The sequence below is a fragment of the Pleuronectes platessa genome, chromosome 10 (assembly GCF_947347685.1).
Source record: "Pleuronectes platessa chromosome 10, fPlePla1.1, whole genome shotgun sequence".
NCBI lineage: Eukaryota > Metazoa > Chordata > Actinopteri > Pleuronectiformes > Pleuronectidae > Pleuronectes > Pleuronectes platessa.
In genome coordinates, this window is record NC_070635.1 from 25011456 (window position 1) to 25032028 (window position 20573).

The 20573-nt window shown below is 40.9% G+C and overlaps 1 protein-coding gene across 1 annotated transcript in view; it reads right to left on the reverse strand.

Annotated features, from left to right (window-relative positions):
- LOC128450082 (furin-like protease kpc-1) overlaps positions 1–20573 on the reverse strand; it is a 161698-nt gene that overhangs the window by 2948 nt on the left and 138177 nt on the right. The window contains exons 16-18 of the mRNA XM_053433529.1: positions 17948–18133; positions 8037–8160; positions 1467–1636 (exon numbers count right to left, since the gene is read on the reverse strand). Of these exons, the coding sequence (XP_053289504.1) occupies positions 1467–1636; positions 8037–8160; positions 17948–18133 (480 nt within the window). The remainder of the gene's footprint in view (positions 1–1466; positions 1637–8036; positions 8161–17947; positions 18134–20573) is intronic.

A 20573-nucleotide genomic window follows, 5' to 3' on the forward strand; every position in this document is an offset into this window, starting at 1 on the left:
ACATGTGGAAATAACCTGGAAATATCCTTCAGACAGTGGAATGCACCCACACCGCCAGTATATCCTCTCTGCCCTCTAACTCATCAACAGAAACAGATGATAACCAGCATTTCCTGGAGCTGATCTCTGTCTCCTCCCTCAGATGAGAAGCAGTTAGAGAGGGAGAGAGCGAGAGAGGGGGAGAGAGGGGGAGAGAGAGGCTCACAGACAGAGATGTTTGTTTCCCAGCCCTTCCACCGTCTCCGTGGGACGACCCTCCCCATCCACCAACCAACCAACCCCCCAACCTAATGGATCAAACAAAGGACATCATTTGTAGGCCAAGTCTTTTCTGAGCGTCTCTCTCCTCAGCTCTGCATACCAATCCAATATAGCCCAAAGAAAAAAAGCCACGCTGTGGTACGTGTTTGTGTGTGTGTATGTGTGTATGTGTGTGTGTGTGTGTGTGTGTGTGTGTGTGTGTGTATGTGTGTGTGTTTGTCTGGGCCGGGGGTTGGAAGGTCTGTTTGCCTCTCCGCCAAGCATCGATTTATCCTTTTCTCCAATTTATTTCTCCTCCTAGCCTCTACGATCCATTCAGATCTGCCTCTAGGGGAGTAACTCGGGGTAAAGACGTTGTCAGGCCTCGTCGTTGCCTCCTAACACGGGCTCAAAACTCATCTACAGGCCCAGGGACCATGTACCCCTGCAAGGGCATGTGTCGGCCAGTAACATGCACACAAACAGCAGGGCTATACCTGACGTCAGGTATTCGGTCAGAGCTGTAATTGGCCTGATAATGCAGCAATAAGGATATAGACACAAGGCTTCAATGATTTTGAAAGAATAATCCTGACACAGAAAGAGAATTATATTGGTTTCAGTTCAAACATTGATATATATGGAATATGATTAAGTCGACCACAAGGTGCTGTCTAATTTTAAAACAGTCATTCCCTGGCCTTTTTTTCTCCAATAACAACAGTTGGAGAATCGTGGCTTATATTTAATTGTGCCTTATATTCAGGCGAAGATTCAGTGTACGAGCAGATATGATCAGAATAACAATATCTCAAGTCCTGGTTCAACTGTCTGATCCCTATCGCTGTCTGTATGATTCTGACATTTTCAGATGTTATTACTCAGACTCAAGGATTTGTATCCTAAAGCCTTGACGGTGACGACGGTGTTCAACAGAAGTGCTGCATCTGCACAAATCCCTCTTACGTACCCCTATGCACACGCAAAGGCTTTCTCACACACACACACACACACACAAATGGCAAAGATCTGTGAGCCATTCTTCAGTGTCACGGTGAGCGACGCCTGGCACATCCTTACACCTGAAGTTGATCAATGCAGATATGTCCAGAGGGAAATTGAAATCCATAGGAAATTAGGTGGTGCCAGTGATTTATTGGAATAGTAAATCACAGTGTGTGCGATGTGTGAAACGTGCCTTTCCAGCTCTGTGTACAGTACTGTACCTTGGGTCTGGCCGGGACGTTGATATCAGCAACTCGCACCTTTCTGTCTCTCTCCATTTGGTAGATCCACTGAATCAGCCCCAGAGGCGGGTAAAGGTCCCCCTGGTACACCCCCTTGTGAGGGACGAGGTGGCGTGACCCCATGGACACAATGCTCTGCAGGGGTCCTTCTGATGTTTAAAGAGAGAGATAGAGAGAGAAGGCTTAGATTAAGTGTTTGCTGAATTGTTTTTATCCAAGTAACAGGTCTTTGCAAATATTTCAAATGTTGCAAGGGATGAAAATAAACAATAGATCTTTGAATGCATCAAGTGGGATAAAGTAAGAGTTGAAAATATAATGACAATGGGACAAAAACAGGAACAGGTTTTCAGGGTCTCTTTCGCAGACTTGAAATCCTTTAACCTGTCAGTATTTGTAAAGTTTCTTTTTGTCTATTTTGTGCAATATTTAAAGTTACTATCATAAAATGTAATTCTGTTTCATTTACATTACTTATTAAAATTATTTTTCATTGATAGCCTTTAACTGTATTTTCATTCAGTATTTAATTATCCATGTAATGTTTTTATTGGTTGTGGTAGATTCTGCCATTCCCACACAGGACTGTAATTGCCCATACACACATGAGGGCCGAGCTGTATAAAGCAGACACAGATCAGACACATGTGAATGGTTGTGTTGCAGGGATTTTGTGTGTTTCAGGACAGTTGCGTTTCTTTAACAAAGCTGTTTAACAAGCAAACAAAACCATCCTTACAACTTTAATGATCAATCGTTAAACCATCAATCATGTATTGCATTGTTTCTTTTGCTATTTGAAATAAATAGAAACATTCTGCTGTGCTATAAAACTTTTTATCTTTCAATAGTATTTATATATTATGAACAAATAAAGCTGCTTGAAACTGTGCATGCAGCTGTTGACTCTTTGTGTTCACCCACTGTTCTGACAATGAATCACACAACTAATGTTTCACCATCAAAGTTTATAACCTAAACTTGCTCCTTTCTGAGCAGCAGCTCCAAAATGTCCTCCTTTAGAGGGGTTCCCTAGACTTCCTATGCTTGTGAATGAAATCTGATCCTTTTAAGTGTGGAAATATAAGACCCATACACTTACAGTACGAGAGGAAAATCCAAAATACATATCCGACACTGACTAGTGTGAGTCTCCTAGAGGAGCTAGCAGTCATGTGCGAATGTTCAAATAAATCCTGGAGGCTTTCCTTGAGAGTAAAACAGAGATAGTGTGTAGTCTGAACCCCAACTAAAGAATCACAGTTCCACTCCAACATACCTTCCTTTGCTGTTGTTTTTTTTCTTCATTTTTCCAGGTACACTGCTTGTGCTCGAGCTAGTTTTTGTCCCTCTTTAATTGCTTTTTTTTTGCAGAGAAGAAGAAAAGACAACAACACGGTGGTGTGGGCTGCAGCTAATGGAGAGGCTGTAATTGTGAATGGAGGCATTCAACTGGAGACATCATCGCTGAATTGCGCTGCACAATACCCAGCGCCAGGCGGCTCAGATCACCAACCAGTCACCAAACACACAACACACACTGACACACACGCACGAACACACACACTGAACCCTCAGATCACTGGTGCTGAGAGGAGGAACGTAATCACACCTCCGCAGAGAGCAATACGCCGAGGAAGGGAGGAGAGAAGGAGGAAAGGAGCTGGGGGGGAGGAGAGGAAGAAGAGAGGAGGAATTATACAAGAAGGGAGGAGAAGGAGAGGGGATGGTTAAATTGATGTTTCCTACCATTTGATTTGGGCCATAGAGCCCAGGAGGCAGATCAGATAGAGTGATACACACGCACACGCATACGCGCATGCGCGCACACACACACACACACACACAGACAACCATGCATGCACATAAGCACCAATATACACATTTTGACAGGCAGGTAGACACATACAGACTTGAACTGTTTAGCAGTAGGGCTACGTCCAAACTTCAAGTCCAGGGAGTTCTCACACGCCATCTTGGTTATTGCTTATATGAGAACCGTGTATGACATCATCTACTTTGTTGAGGCAAGACATCAGACTCTGAACATTGTATCTATACACTTGTAGTACATTTATAATAATAACAATAATAATTACAACAACAATGATTTGTATTATCATTATTGGGGATCATTTAAGTTTTTCTGATTCTGAAATAGACAAAGAGTATTCAAACTATGCGTTCCTGTAAACTCTGGGTATAACTTGTCAGAGCTCAGAGAAGCATCTCTCAAACCCCACGCTTTCCTGAACCTGCTGAAACAGTTAAGCCCACACACATATCCCTCAGCCAAACAAACACCATTGAGCCAAAACACACAGAGCGCCAGCAAAAACATCACACACAAACACATACACACACACACTACAAAGCCTATGTGATGGTATATAAAAAAAACTCTCATCTCAGTGAGGCGAGACGAGGCACCTGTCAGCGCTGCAGCTCCTGCTACAAAGAAACATCAGGAAACAACAACTCAATTAAACACTCCATCCCTGTTCAATTACTGCCACATAATCACAGCAATTTACCTTCGCTTCCCGCACAGCCACCAAATAAACACACATGGGTAGCGCACACATACAGAGGTGGAGGGACGCGCTCAAACACACGGATGAAGCTGGTTCACAAAAGACACCCGGGTTGGTTGGAGCTGCTGCAGCTTCATCCTACACATCGTGAGTGTAAGGCTCGCCACGTGGTGGCTTCAGGGGGGATTGGCACAAAGCAAACATCAAGGATGTTGGCAGAGAACAAATTAAGTGCATTGCTGGTTTTACTTTTTCTCCACATGCAATTACATTTACAAACATGTCTCTAACAATTTCACCAGCATCATAACTTTAGGTGTAGCAAATGTGCAGACTGGTTCATAAACAGGGACATGTTAGAATTGTAAATACATAAAACTGGAATCATGAGTCTGTCAATTCAAATTAATATTAAAGCAAGTAAAAGTAGTTCTTCATGAGTAATGAGATAATAGGTTTCATTATCATCAACCAGCTACCATCATATACATTCTCTATATATAAGCCATATATTTCGCAGGTGTTGAGTGTTAGAGAAGCGGGAATGGATTCAAAAATTATTTTCTTATCCCTGATTTTCTCTGCATTGTGTAAATATTTGTGCTTCCTGCCCAGAAATCAGTTTAATTTAGTTTCAGTTAAGACAGCAGATACAGTTAATTTATTTTGCCAAAGCAAATGCAGTCTAATACAACAGCCCTGCAATAAATCCTGTTCTTTATGACGGTTGTTATGTTCAGTTGTTGTTCAAGTGTTGATTTAACTTCATGGTCACTTTGGAGAGTGTAGTTTGTAGTGCTTGACGGTAGGATTTATTTCAGGGTGTTTCATTAAACTGCATTAGTTTGGTTTTAAGTGTACCTTTTATAAAATGGCAATGGTATCTCTGTTCTACTCCAATGATTGGAGTAGGTGCAGAGGATTTAACAGAGGACACAGGGGTCAAAGAAAATCAGTAGACGTTATTTGCTCGGTAATTTCTAATCCCACTGGGATGTGTGTGGTCTATAATAATTATCAGGTAGACGTGGATAGGGACAGAAATCATTAAAATCTCTCCAGTAAAAAAGTGGAGAGTGTCTAATAAAAGTAAATCTCTGGACAGAGACAGTGGTCTTCCCCTAAATTCTGACATTCACCAGCTCCCTGCTAAATGATAAACTGACCAAGCATTTACAGTTATGACGCTAAATAATAAGCACTCTTAAAGGACATTGCACAAAATCGAAAACGCACCCTGGGACACTTCTGCATGCTATACCAATGCATACTTATATTCTGTGGATGTTTTCATGCTTTGTTCTTAACCCCTTTTTGCAACTGAGAGAAATCCTAATGCTTCTCACGATTTAGACACTTGACAATATTGTGTTTGGCTCTTTCCTGTTTCAACGTGACAAAGCCTCTTTGCACAAAATCAGCTTCATGAAGAAACTTTGTTTATTAGTTTGGGGAGGATCCACTAATGGTGGATCTAAGATTTTTTTTAATTTATGTTAACAGTTGATGTCAGCAGTTATTAGCGGCCGCCAGCTGATGTTAAGGACATATCTTCAGTGGTGCACTTTAGCGTCATCAAGTGTGAAAGCCATGTGGCCTGCTTGTTGGATCAAAACTTGTTGGATAGAAAAGCATCTATATTATGCGAGTTGTAATTATACTTTGTTGTTTGAACTCCTTATTGCAACCAACATTTATGTTATTTCTTAAATATGACTGCTATAGACATCCCCACTCTCTTTTTCCCCTCTCATTACAACCCACCTCCCCTCTCTTCCCCATTTTTCTGTGCCACAGTCGAGCCACACTGAGTCTGGTTCTAGAGGTTTCTCCCAGTTCATGAGAGAGTTTTCTATCCACAGTCCCCAAAGTGCTGCTCATTGTGGGTACTATTGGTATTCTGTATACATTTTAAGGTCCTGACCTTAATATGTTATGATTTTGCTCTGAATTACATTTTATTTTAGTTCCTTATCCTTTTCTTGCCATGGATTTTTGTGAAGCACTCTGTAACATGTTTACATTAAGTGTTATAACAAAATAAAGCTATTATTATCATTATTATTATTATAACTATCAGACATAACCTCTATGCTTTATTAAACTAAACCCTGTCCCATTTAAAGATGGATGACGTGCCTCCACTTCCGCCCACTATCCAGAAATGAAATAAATATCTTGAATATAAATGCTGCCATCTTGCACATTAGGAGCCATAGTCTAATGCAGTAGTGATCATTGAATAGCACTACAATGTGAGATCTCGTCGTTACATGCACTCAACCAATCAGGAGTCAGTTTCAGCTGTCAATCAATACATATCACCCTATATTTATTCAATCAAATAACTGATTAAAACCACATTTTCTGAAAAATGTACATACATCAGTGTGATAGGCACAACCAAAAATGACAGAAAACATCTTTAGAAAACATTTATTTGCCCCATCTACTAACATTGAAGAGGTTGAATTTATGATCTGTGGAAAAGAGATGCTTTGGCTCCCTTTTTGGAGAGCAGCCGTTTCAGCCCATTTTACAACTCTGGAAGCAGAGGCTAAACATCTAGCTGAGCGCTGTCAGAATGTATAAAATCAGCATAGTGGTACCTCTAAAGCTCAACAAGTATCATGTTTTTTTTGTTCGCTAAGCTAATCAACAACCCATTCAGCTTACAGATATAAGGATGGTATTTTTTCTGATAAGGTATTGTAAAATGTATTTCCCAAACTTTCATCAGAGAGTTACCTTAATTATTTAACTGCAAATGACAATCAGAATGTAAAGACTGTGGGTGAAGTTCAAAACACCGCGTGGTGAACTACTACAGGGGGATGTCATTGGGGATAAGTCTGAGGAGCAGCAACACTGGAAGAACCTGTGTGTGTGTGTGTGTGTGTGTGTGTGTGTGTGTTGTGTGTGTGTGTGTGTGTGTGTGTGTGTGTGTGTGTGTGTGTGTGTGTGTGTAGACAGCAGATTGACTAACAGCTTGAACTTGGGTTAGATCCAGGAGCATAGAGAGGGGATACATGGATGGATGGAGAGAAGGAGGGGAGGAGGGGGAAAGCCACTGATTTCTCAACAGAGAGATCAGCATCTTGACAGAAAGCGACGAGAGAGCAACAGAGCAAGACACACACACACACATGCGCGCGCGAAAAGGGAGAGAGGGTCCCACTGTGGCCCTACAGGTTGAATTCCACAACTTCTCCATCTCTTTCCAGGTTTCAAGCACTGAGCTGGATTAGTGTCTTGACCTAAAAGTGTGCTTCCCTCCTTGTGTTATGGCATTTATTGAAATTTGAATTTTTGATTTAAATGCAGGTGGGGGATACAGTTTTAAGTAAAAAAAAAAATCCAAGCAGTCACATTTCCTTACTTTAACTTCTAATTTATTAAGTTCCCTTATCTGCTTGGCTATCTTTCAAATGTCCATGAAATTCCAGGACCTCCATAACCACTATGAACTCCTGTTGACAGAGAGCAACAGGAAAGTCTGGTTCCGTGTCTCTCTCCCAGCATGCCTCGGTGATTCTAACAAACCCAAAGCCCCCGACAGGGACAGGGAGGACGGTGCTGTGGCTTCATGCCGGTGCGGCTAACGAGGTGTGTGCACCGGGGGAGCTGACACACACTGTGGGGTTGGGGGGGGGAGCCAGGGGTCACGTTGTAATTACACATCACAGTCCCTGTGGTCAGCGGCTCGACTGACTTCCTCTACTGCCCTAGCCAAGGAAGAAGAGATGGCAGGTGGGAGGCAGGTGGCCATGGGAGGGGAGGGTTAGGTCAGTTTTGGCTTCCTGCTTCCACTTTCCACAGAAAAATATGGGATTGATGAAATTAAAATGTGCATACCCACACACAAAATTTGCTCTTCTTTTCAATTCATTCATGAATTTGTACATCAGTTTACTTGGCTTTCAGTGGATGCTGTAATCAAACCTTTTACAGTAACCGTGCCTCCGCTTACTTAAGTTTGCATGAGTTCAAAGTTCTACAAGTGGTTGACACTTACTGTGCGTGGTCTGGTGTGGGTGGTAGGTGCCATAGAGGATGAGTGTAACAGCAAGCAAGGCTCCGGCTGCCTCCTCTTCAGTCAGCCTCCCACATCCCCTCACAGTGCCTTTGTGGTCAGTCACCTAGAAACAAACACATTAGCAAGAGCATCATGAAATGATTCATGTAGAAAACTTCCAAAAGTTAATATCATACATTTACAGAAGAGAGAGAGGAATCGCTGTTGACTGAAGTTCAAATTATTCACTTTTGAATAACTTTTCTATTAAACTACCATCCAACTTTTATCATCCCAAGGAAAAAAAGACAATCCTGTCTCTTAGAAGAGCTGTTCTTCACTTGTAAATAGTAAAGAGGAAATGCAGGTGATGACTTGTACGCACATATCTGGACTTCAGGCATTTGCTTAAAGAATAAAAGGAATAATTCAGCACAAGTCCTTCTAATTAAATTAATATTTGTATCTTTTCATTCAATTTGATAATATTGAACTCATCCATACATGCCTAGAGGAGTTTAGTGGCATGGTGGAGTTGGTGTGTCAGTAAGTGCATATTGACACATTCATTTCTGATTACAGGTCAATGTGGGAAGCTCCTTATGTACAGAACTGATGACTGAGATCATTTTCAAATGGCTTTTAATAAGGATATGGTGATGTAGTCACTAATGATCCGGTCCTGCAGTAGATAACTACTATTTATTGTGTCACTGTTTGTAATCTTGTTTTTCAGTTGTGGCATTGATCCATTGGTTAATACACTGGCACACTGAGATGCTCTGCACTAGTATTTGTTAGAGAACACATCATAGAAGTTATGGATGAAACAAAAACAAGGTGCTGTGGCAGATGCTGAATCAGTTTTCTTGCCATAAGGTTGATATGTAGTTTGATCTTAGCAGTTATCGAAGAGATGTGGACTTGAGTCTCATGACATGTGAGTCAGGCTTGAGTCCAGAATCAAATGACTTTTCACTGAAGGTGACAGAAATATATATTTTTGTTATTATCAAATGTATGAAACCATCTATCTGTGAACCTGTAGGATCAGAAATTACCTATCTGGGTCTTTAGTCTGGGTAAGTCTATAAGCTTCGCACACCTGAAGTTGGGCAGTTTATCAAATATTTCTTAGCAGATCCTCTTGACCTCAGTCAGGTTGGATGTGAAGCACCTGCGAACTAGCTTCTATGGGTGTCTTGTGCTGTGTTACTCAGGGACAGTCAGCAATTTGTCCAATAACCACATCAGCATTGTCTTGGCTGTTTGCTTTGGGTCATTGTTTTCCTGAGAGGTCAACTGTGGTCCCAGTGGTCGTGTGCAGTCTTGAGCAGATACATCTCTCTCCTGATTATGACCTGTCCCTCCAGCTTGATGCTGCCACCACCAGGATTCACTGCAACAATGGTCAGGTGATGAGCAGTGCCAGCTGTTTGCCAAGTGGAGGGCTTGGACTTCTGCCCAAGACGTTCATTTTTTGGCCAATCTTCCCTCATGCTCTCAGCATCCTTTAAATGCTGTTTGACAAACTATGAGTAGGCTGCATTTGACTTTGTTTCAGGTGATTTCCATCAAGCGCCTGAAGCTCTTTGGCTGTAGGGTTCTTGGTCACCACCCTGACAGAGGCCCTTGTTGCCCAGTTGCTCTGTTTGTCTGAATAGCCAACTCTACACAGAGTAACGGTGATTATACATTTCTTCCATTTCACAATTATTGAAACCTCTGTGAATCTAGAAACACTGGATTTTATACCTTTATGCCTTGCTGCAATTTTTTCACAGAGGTCTGAGAGTTTCTCGAACCTCACGGTTTGGTTTAAGCCCTCACATGCAGTGTAACCTCTGGGACCCTATGTTTACAGGTCTGTGCCTTTCGAAACAATATCCAATCAGTTCAATTTACCAGTCAAGGCTCCAGTCAAGCTCAAGGCTCATCTCAATGATAATCTAAACAAAAAAGAAAGTATCTGACAACAATCTGGATTACACAGCGAAAGGTCGGAGCATTTTTTTTTACTGGAAATTTCAGCTTTTGATTTTTGAAAGGTTTCAAATAAAAAACAAGAGTATTTTCTAAGATTTACCTGCAAAACTCTCAAATTTCTCCATTTAAAATTAAAACTTCAACACAATAAAGTGTACTAAAATGGAAAGGGTCTGAGTGCCATGTATTTATGTGTGTGAGAGTGTTATGTGTGAGTTCTCTAAGCAGACCAGAGGCCAGGCATGGCAGCCCCCAGCTGAGCACTGCATTGATTTGTTGTAGATAAACAAACAGCTGGATGCTACAGGTAGATCGATATGCCTCTCATGCACTCCAGCCTCGCAGCATGCCCTTCTACTGAGTCGACACGGCTCTGCTAGGAGCTGTGACCCCACTGTCACTGGGAAACCTCATGAGTCAAGTGTTTTTCAGCTGCCTGATTGTTTTTATTTGAGCTAGAGTTAATTTCGAACATAAAGCGACTTAACACAAGAGCCATTGAAATCTATGAATAGTGTTTTTGAATGCCATTAGTTCACAATACAAATCTATGTAGCAGTAAAATATCAGGTAATGTTGGGGGATGATATGAGACATATGTGCTCTTTATCGTTGTATAAATTGGCTAAGAGTTGCCTATAACTGACCAGTAATTAAGGAGAAATATATCACTTGTTATGGCATGATTCAAATTATGTTCCACTACAGTGGAATAAAACTGTGAGAACTACAATAAGCGAGAAAAAAATCCGGGCATAAAGAAAAGAGAAATTAAACTGACTTTTATACAAAAGAGAGACAAAGAAAATGAAAGGATTAGCAGAAGCAGGGGAACAGAGGGGAAAGGGAAAGGATTTCAAAGCCAGAGAGATAAACTACTGAGGAACAAAAAGAGAGAAGTGGGAGGATTAGTGATAAGGGAGAGATGGAAGGATATAGAAACAACTGAGTGTCAGGGAAAGGAAAGTGAGAACCAGCGATACAGGAGGAGCCCGAGAAGAGAAAGGAGTTCAGAGAGAGGTGGTAATATAGAGGCGGGTCGGGAGGGAGACCGACAGGAAGAGGAAAAGTATGATAGATGAAGTGAGATGAAAAGAGGGAAAACATCTTAGAACAGAAGGCACTATTGTAACTTTCAAATCCTGTAGAAACATAACCAATAACTAAATCTGCCTACATTAAAGGCAGATGATTTATTTCAAAGGTATTTTTGTTCTGAAATCCTGAAAACAATGAATAAATGGAAAAGTCCAACAACGACATGAAAATATTTGTCAACTGCCGTCTTTTAAAAATCAACTTTTGCTGTTTTCTCCAGCATCACCTACTGTGACTTTTAAGATATTGCTCTTATGGTTCTTTTGATTTCCCCTCTTTGGATGAACAATAATAATTTACCAATTAAAAAATTACTACTTGCTACAAGGAGGGGGGGGGGGGGGGGGGGGGCAGTCCCACATGTCAACGTCAAAGACAATATTTAGAAATCAATTTAAGATATCTCACTGGGCTGTGAGCAAATTAGATAAAAGATAATGAGTATTTGTGCTTGGATGGTTGTTGGTTTGATTTCCGGCACTGGCTGAGAAGATATAGGTAATATATAGATATATGTATATAGTATATTATAGCAAAATAGCTAAATCTTCTTATTAACTAGGTGGTAATCACCGTACAGTCCTGTTCATGGTATAATACAAGTACTATTAACGATGTCCCAGTAATTTGAAGTGAAGTACTTATTGTGTTTTTATGTTTTATGTTCATTGTATACACCTATATACCAAAGAAAATTCCAGGTAAGTGTAAACCTACTTGGCAATAAGTACTTTCTGATTCTGATTCCATGGCAGTGTGGGGATGAGTCAGCGTGAGAAATAACCTCAAACCTGAAACTGAAGCAGTTAAATGGTATTTGGTTGTCATTAAGTTTGATAATTACCTGTGGAGAAAAGACAGACACAACCTATTTTTGTCGATGTCTAAACAAATTAGTCTGTAGTAATTTAACGCCTTGGGACTGGGACTGGGCAACATCAGATGTCAAATGCGAAACAGGAAGCAGCACAATAAACAGAGGCTTCAAAATAAAACCCAGAAAAAAACCTGTGAGTGTTGGTTATGTTGGAGCGGGAGCCAGTGTCAGATGGGAGAGGAGGAGGAGTCTTGCTGCGTCTACATATGTAAAGCAGCAGGGAAGCAGCAGTGTGTCAGACGGAGGCTCTGGCCCAACCTGAGCTCCTCGCTGCTCCCTCCAACACATCAATCATCCAAAACAGGGCCATCACAGCCGCACTACATGCTGGGAGATATGCACATGCAGGCACACACACAGAGTGCAGCCAGCTTAAATACAGACAACCGAACACACGCACCTCCCCTCCACTCACACACACACACACACACACACACACACACTCTCACACACACACACACACAGTAACTACAAATTCGTAGAGAAATTTGAGAACAGTGCACACACAAATACAAACACATACAGAAGAAGACATGGACACACTGCAAAATCACACAAAGTAAATTACATATACAACCATCTACAGTGGTACACAATCACAAACACAGGCGTGTGCAAAAAGAGAGTCACACACTCTCCGCCTCCCAGCCACACACAAAGCGCACAGACAAACAGAAATAGGTATCCTGTGCCTACAGGGTGCCCTCGCCCCCGACCATCTGTGACGGGTGCCAACACACAGTGGGTGATATTTACATGGAGACCCACCCCACCTCCACACACACACATACACACATACACAAAGAAAAAAAAGAAAAGAAATACCCACAAAGGGCCGCTCGGATCGCTTGATCTCCCTAAACTCATTAAACATGCAGATATATGCAAATGTATGCACCTCTAGAAATCCACCTTGGGCCAGATTGAGTGAGTATGTGTGTGTGCGTGTGCGTGTGTGTGTGTGTCTGTGTGTGTGTATATGTTTGTGGGTGAGAGTACACATTTGTGTGAATGTGCGAGTGAACTTGTTTCCACTGTTGCAGCTATGGAGGCTTTGACAGTGTGCCTTGCAAACTTGATGCTGTGTTTGAGTTTGGTAAAGTCTGCAGATGTTTATACACTTGTTCACTAGAGGTAAGCAACAGCGCATCGAATTATATTTCTACCTTGGAAATTAATACAGCTTTATTCATAAATCAAAACTAATATCACCTCTTATATCTGTTTCTTAATTATTTGTAGTTGTATTACTTTCCGTTTGTATTAAAAAAGAATCGGTGTATTGAGCTGTAACCACCTGCATTGACATCCACTGTAACAGCCCTACAATAGTGTTAGTATGTAGCTCGCTTATGGAATTAATTATCAAAAATGTGTTAAAAATAGGAATTTGTTATTATTTTTTCCTTTCAGTGTTATATTGTCATATCTAAAATGCATTCAGGGGTTCATCTAGTATCTGTTGAGTCTTTCTTTGCACGATTACCCTTGTTATACTTAGTTTTTAGGTGTGTCATATATCAGTTTTCACTGATATATGATACTGCAGCTGTAAAAAGCTGATGTTGTGTGTTGATATTTAATATCTTCAAATATGTGAAATAAACTATAAAAAACCTGATGTGTTTTTGCCATAGGGCTCAATGTTACAGGGCTGGGCATTTGGAGACAGTGTTTAGATAATTGTTCTTTAGTCGAATCAGATCAAAATATTTCAGAAGTAGTTTTCATCTTCCCAAGAAAACTCCAGTAATATTTTTTCTATTAGCAACATGCACAGCAGAAACTCCATAGTTCTGAAATTATCCACTGTTGTGTTATCAGTTTATCACTGTGTGTGTTTGGTTTGTGTAATCTGTTGTGGAGGCGAGGAACCAGAGCGACTCAAGACGAAGCACCAGAGATGATGGTAAATATGTGATCCGTCAATCATGACCAGGAAGGGTGCGTGTTTGTGTGTCTGTGTCCGCACTCGTGTGTGCATGTAAGTGTGTGTGTGTGTGTGTGTGTGTGTGTGTGTGAGTGTGTTTGTGTGTGTATGACTGTGTGCAACCACTGTGCTGGAGGCTAAATAGTGCCATTATATTCCAACAGCTCCACTAGTCACAGTCATCTTGAGTATCAAGTCCCCTGGGAATCAGAGATGTCTCTGCTCAAAGACCGCTGTCACCCTACTACACACTACACACAAACAAACAAACCTGCACGAAAAAACACACAATCTCCCTGTGGGCAGGGCTGCACTGAGCCATGGAGAGTGGTTTAAAGAGGAGAGTGATGTGTACGTGTGTTTTTATATTTTAATTTATCTTTGTGCATTTGGCTTTTCGTGGTTGTGGAATTCTCTGAAAGTTGAGCCTAGTAATGTCCCTACTAACAAATAGACACACAACTTTCCCTTTGAATACCTACCGGTTATGTAGTAGAGCTACAGGCAGACACCATTTAAAATACTGTTTGCTACATTAAAAACTAGAAGTACTGTACTGCAGTTGGATGCCTCCGCCAACCAGCGCAGTTTCTGTCTACATACATTTTGTCCAGATTCATTAGGTCAGTAAAACCCTTGACCACTGAAAATCAAATCAGTTCATCTTTGAGTCCAAATGTACACAGGAAGAAAATGATTACCATCTGGTTGTTGAGTTTCTACAGAATTATATGAACAGCAATGACAAACAGTAAGACCAAAGAATGATACACTTGGATCAGTGATAATCTGGAAATATTACTGAGAGCAAAGTCAAGACTCATAAGACACATCAAGCAATTCCAAAAGTCTCAGTTTTTTTACATAGGGTTTAACTTGAAAATGGCCATAAATAACAGAAGTTTTACTATGATGTCACGATACATCAACATTTAGTTTTTATCCATAACGAGTGGTGAATGAGAAGGTTTTTTACCTATTGCGCATCAGTCACATGGTTTTGTGTGTGTTTGAGAGAGAGAGAGAGAGAGAGAGGGAGAGAGCCTACAGCTCATCATCTGTTGTGTATTTTTTAAATAAATCCTATGAACTCAAATAAATAGCGGTATTATACAGTATGAAGCCATGCCTCTTCTGCTCCTGCAAATATTTCTAAATAGAAAACCTTTTAAAACAAATGAATGGATTCAGTCAGGAGAAACGCTTATTTTGAAAATGGTTACAGGAAGCATTGCCAACGTTTACTTTGCTGACATATTCGACAGACATATCTATTTGTCTTCGGCATGAGCATTAAAACTGTGATGAAAGATCAATGTTCATTCTGCTGAGAACAGCATAAGGAAAGTGAAAAAAATCACAAGATCTCTATCCTCCACGGCTGAACCGCAGCAGCAGCCGGTACCAGGTCTAATCTGTTAGAATGGGTGCAGCAATTACAGGGCCTGAGACATCAGGTGATGTTGTTTAAAACTAAAACTGGGTCAAAATAATGTGATTCACTTTTATCTACTCTTAATTATTATTGTCATTGATTTCATTGATGAAACTGATATTTCTCAATTTACTATTTTTCTATCCAACATTTCAATTAATTTACGACAAAAGAGGCTCCAAAAGCTTAATTTTACATTCTCTTTTGCTTATTATTAACTTGAAGTTATAAGCGTTATATCGACCATTGATGCTGCTATATTATTGTTCTCACATCATGTCGGAGTGGTTTACACTGCAAAGTTCAGTGTGGGGTTTCCATACTGTGCAATACTCAGAGCAATATTGTCTCTGATCAACAGTAAAAGCACTGAGCAGAGCCTATAGGCACCACAGATGGCGGTAGAGCGAGCACAGTGGAGAGCAGATAAGAGAAAGGAGAGAGAGAGTTTTCCCAGACCTGCGGTCTCGTCCCCTTCACAGAGCTGGAAGGTCAGCCGAGCCTCGAGCCATAACACTCGCTCCCTTTTCACTTCAGTCCTGCTTTTATTCCACCAGCACCACAGCACTTTTTTGACAATTGTCATCATAGCGAATCAATATAGACTCTCCACAGACTTTCCTCCTCGTGCCCCCTCCTCCGCTGCCCTTGAGGTTTTAAACACTGATCCAGCAGATAGTCCAGTTAAAGTCTTTTCCCAGGTCCTCAATTTTATAGTTTACCCTTAACTCTCTACCATCCCTCCTTCTGTCTTTTCTAATAGTCCTCTGTTTGTCCGTCTCTCTGCTCTTGTCCTCTGTTTCTGTCCATGCTATCTATACATTTCAAGATTTAATTGGCACTGCTGCTTGTCAGAGGCCTTTTCCAAAAGAAAATTTGAAAAATGACTGTACTTGTATCAGGGACTAAGCAGTCAATAATAAACAGTTAGTAGAAGTAAACTTTGAATGAGCAATGATATTTAATCTGTAATAAAAAAGATATTCAGTGTATTCAAAATCTGGGTTGTACGGGACATTATTTCAAGATAAAGCATGTTACCAACCACCATTGCAACACCTTGGCGCCCTGTATTTATGATTGTGTGTAAACATGTTTCTCTCTAATTTATGGTAAAGTTGACAACGAGCGTTGAACCAATCAGTGTGTATGTGTGTCTGCTGATTAGTGGCATGGTAAGGCATGCAGCACGTCAGTTGTGAGCGCTAATTCGTGTTGCAAGCATCACGGTGCCTCGTCTTGGCCCTCCGATAATGAGCAGCACCGGTGTTATGCGGCTCAGCTTCACGGTCTTTCCTTCCCATCTCAGGCGACACACCGGGTCCTGGTAATTGGTCACAGAGGGGACAGTAAATCTGCACGAGGACGTGGGAGAGACAGAGAGAGAGAGAAAGAATATGTGTGTGTGTGTGTGTTTGTGTGTGTGTGTGTGTGTGTGTGTGTGTGTTTGCAGGAAGGGGTAGGTGATAGAGGACAGGGGGTGGGTGTTTTTCATCTTCACAGCTTTTTCTCTATAAACCTCCAACTGTTTACAAGGACTGACGCCTATTTGCACACATACACACACACAAATACATACACAGAAAGAGCCCCCCACCACCTCTACTGCTTCCACCCACACGTATACAGTAAATGACCTCAGTGCACTACTGTCTGTGAGTATGGATTCTAATCAGACGTCGGCAGTATTGTGTCTGTCAAACCCGGCCAAGGTTACTTAACCTTCCAGTCTTAATTTCCCTTCCATTTTAGCTCCTTCCTCCATATCAAACATCAGCACATTTATGAGAGAGGGAAAAAAACAGGAAGGGAAGAGTGCAGGGAGGAAAATGAAGATTGCCATGCTTGGCTGAAGCTCAGAGATGAAAGTAGAGGATGATTCACATTGCTATGGCAAAATGAACTGAACCAAGCTGAGCTGAACTGTGCTGTGCTGGGCTATTTTTAAACACCACAGCTACGGGAGGAAGACAATGTGAAGCAGAGCAAATAATTTCTATATCATTTGAATTAGGGTTTCAATGCAGGAGGGCATGTGAAAATTAATAAATAACCTTTGCCAAGATTACCTGTATTGGTTGATTATTTTTGCTAGCAGAGTTATACAGGACTTATACTAATACATCAACTCTTCTCTCGATAGAAATTTGATATCAAAGGCATTAGAGAAGCTAATAAAGTCAAAAACAATTTAGGTAATCTTGAGGATATATACAGGTGAATGGATCATGTGTTTTTAGTCCAATGTTTTTTATTTCAGAGTATTCAAAAAGTGGAACAGAAAAAAGCTTAATGCTAACAGCATGCTAAAGTCAAACAATAGTGAAGAAAAATAGAAAACACGAAATTATCTCTACCACGGAACTCAATTCGAACAAAATGCTAATTTTGACTATGTTACTATGCTAATGTTAAGCAGGTGTAATTTTTAACACCTTCCCCATTTAAGTTTAATATGTTAGCATGCTAAAATATGCCCGTTAACACCAAGCACAAAATACAGTTGTGCAGCAGCTAGGTGTTGCTAATGGGTGGAGTTATATGAAGTAGAAAATAAACAAATTGCAGCAGGCTGCTTCTCTCACCTGGAGGCTCCACGGTCCTCGTGCCTGCTCCCCCCAGCAGTGCACAGTCATCAGGGTCCAGTTTATCAGGCCGTCAGTGGAGGCGTCATTGGGTCGTGTGTCCAACAGCAGTGAGACTGTGCCACCTGGAGACTGCAGGCTTATGGAGAGGTCGCCGCGACACACTGCGCTGATGCTCACTGTCACCTGGTGAGAGACAGGTGGCCAGAAATTACCACACTGTGGTTGTATGCCTCTGTCACCTAGACAAGTTACAGTCTAAATACATCTCTTTCCACTCATTTGGAATAAGCATGACTTTTGACCTTTGACCACGGATATCGAATGAGTCAATCTTTGAGCCCAAGAGATAACTAATCAGAAGAAATTCCTTAAAGACAGAGTTGAGAAATTATTTTCAAGATGCCCAATATAAGTTTTGGGGCCACAATGATCTTGTCCTTTGACCCTTGACCACCAAAATCTGATCTGTGATTGTAAATTAACATTTGTTCTTAATTTTAAAGGATTCTCTTGAGGCACAGGGAGGTCACATGACTTTGGACTTTTGACCTTCTGTGAATAATTGTACCAAATTTGAAGAAATTCTCTCAGGGCGTTCTTGAGATATCAAGTTCACAAGAATTGCAAGGAGGTATAGTTGGCCAATCTGAAAACATAATGTATCCGGCCACTGGCTGCTGCCAGAGTGGAGGCATGAAAAAGAGGGAGGTGTGAACGAGGAGACGGATGGAGGTCAAAGAAGGAAAACAAGAGGGAGGATGTGGGTGCACAGGGACAGAGCAATATAAAAATGTTATCTTCCAGTGATGACGCATGTTTCTTCACAGCTTGTCAGTACCATTGAAAGTGTCAGAAAATATTAAATGAGGAACTGGCTTAATAAGGTGAAAAAAAAACCTTGACTTTAATAAGTGCATCAATCGATCAATTAATCAATCAACTTTTATTTGTATAGCCCATATTTACAAATCAGAATTTGTCTCGTAGGGCTTAACAAGGTGTCTTTTCTTAGACCTCAACAAGAAAAAAAGAAATCTACCCCAAACAAGCCTATTAACACGTGGAACTTTACTTACTTTACTTGTATTCTTGTCCAGATCAAATAAAAAAACTTACTTTAAAAGTCAAGAAAGTGTTGCTTTTGATAAAGCTTATAGTTAGAGCTAATTAGTGCGGAAGAACGTAACTTTTTCTATTTTATGACACATGACACACAGAGCTTCTCTTTCCAGCTTCTCCTTCCTCTTCTCCATCCCTATCCCCCTTCCCCGGAATCCCTTTGCTTTATCACCTGCAGATCCAGGGCCTCTGTGGCCGCACCATGGATTGTGGTTTGTGGATCGTGCACCGGGGGTCGCAGTGTTGGATCCCGGGTGGCGGATTCTGAGTCATGTGGGCTGATCGTGGTGCTGGTGGCGGACCCTGTGTCGCGTTGGCATTGGGCACGGGCGGTGGACCAGGACCGTGGTGGTGGCTTGTGATGGGTCCTGGTGGGCGGCGGTGGACGGTGACTGAGGACTGGAGTGGCGTCTGGTCTGGATGGTTGCTGACCATGGACTGTGATTGCAGCGGGACTGCTTGGCATGTCATGTTGGGGTTGTCCTTCGGGATGTCTACCCTCATCAAATGCTGCTAGAGACTTTAATCTTTAATCTTGAAGACTTTAATCTTGATGATGTTTTCCTGCACGTGGCATCTATTGCACTTCTGTCCGTCCTGGGAGAGGGATCCCTCACATGTGGCTCTCTGAGGTTTCTACGCATTTTTACCCTGTTAAAAGGGTTTTTAGTAGTTTTTCCTTACTTTTGCTGAGGGTTAAGGACAGAGGATGTCACACCCTGTTAAAGCCCTATGAGATGAATTGTAATTTGTGAATACGGGCTATACAAATACAATTTGATTGATTGATTGATTGATTGACTTTGGTCAGGAAACAACCATCACATGTCATTTTTTCACTTTGGTCTTTGACAAGATCAGACAACAGAGATACAGTAACTATAATGTATTAATTAGAATCAGAGACGCTATTTGGAGAATTTTGTACAGTAAATCAACATTTTTTTTGTTGATTTACACAGTTAATAATGTGTAGCAGATATAATAGGCTATATGTAATGAGGGAAGATTACTCTCAGAGTACTCTCCTTATTTAAACATAAACATTTTATTGCTACAAAACAAACTAACTTACTAACAAAAAAGACAAGAACAAATAATGAAACCCAAAAGCAAACAATAAAAACATGAGGGAATTAGAAAGAACTAGCAAAGTAAATATGTGCAACTAACAGAAACATCTTACCACGAGATGTTACCACTTACCACCAAGTTTGAGAAAAAAAAAAATTTCAATGAAGGCTCGAAAGGTGATAACAACTTTACCTTCACATTCAGTGAATTCCACAACACATCTCTGAACTTGAATAAGGTAAAAGGTTATAATTGTTCCATACTGATTATGAGTGACTTTCTAATGATATATTATCTACAATATATATTGTGAAAAAGTTAATGATGGACATCAGTGAAAGTAGAAAATATTTACTTTGTTTGTTAGAAGGCAAAGTCATTCTCAGACATATTTTTTAGAGATACCTGTATAATGGATATATGCAAAATC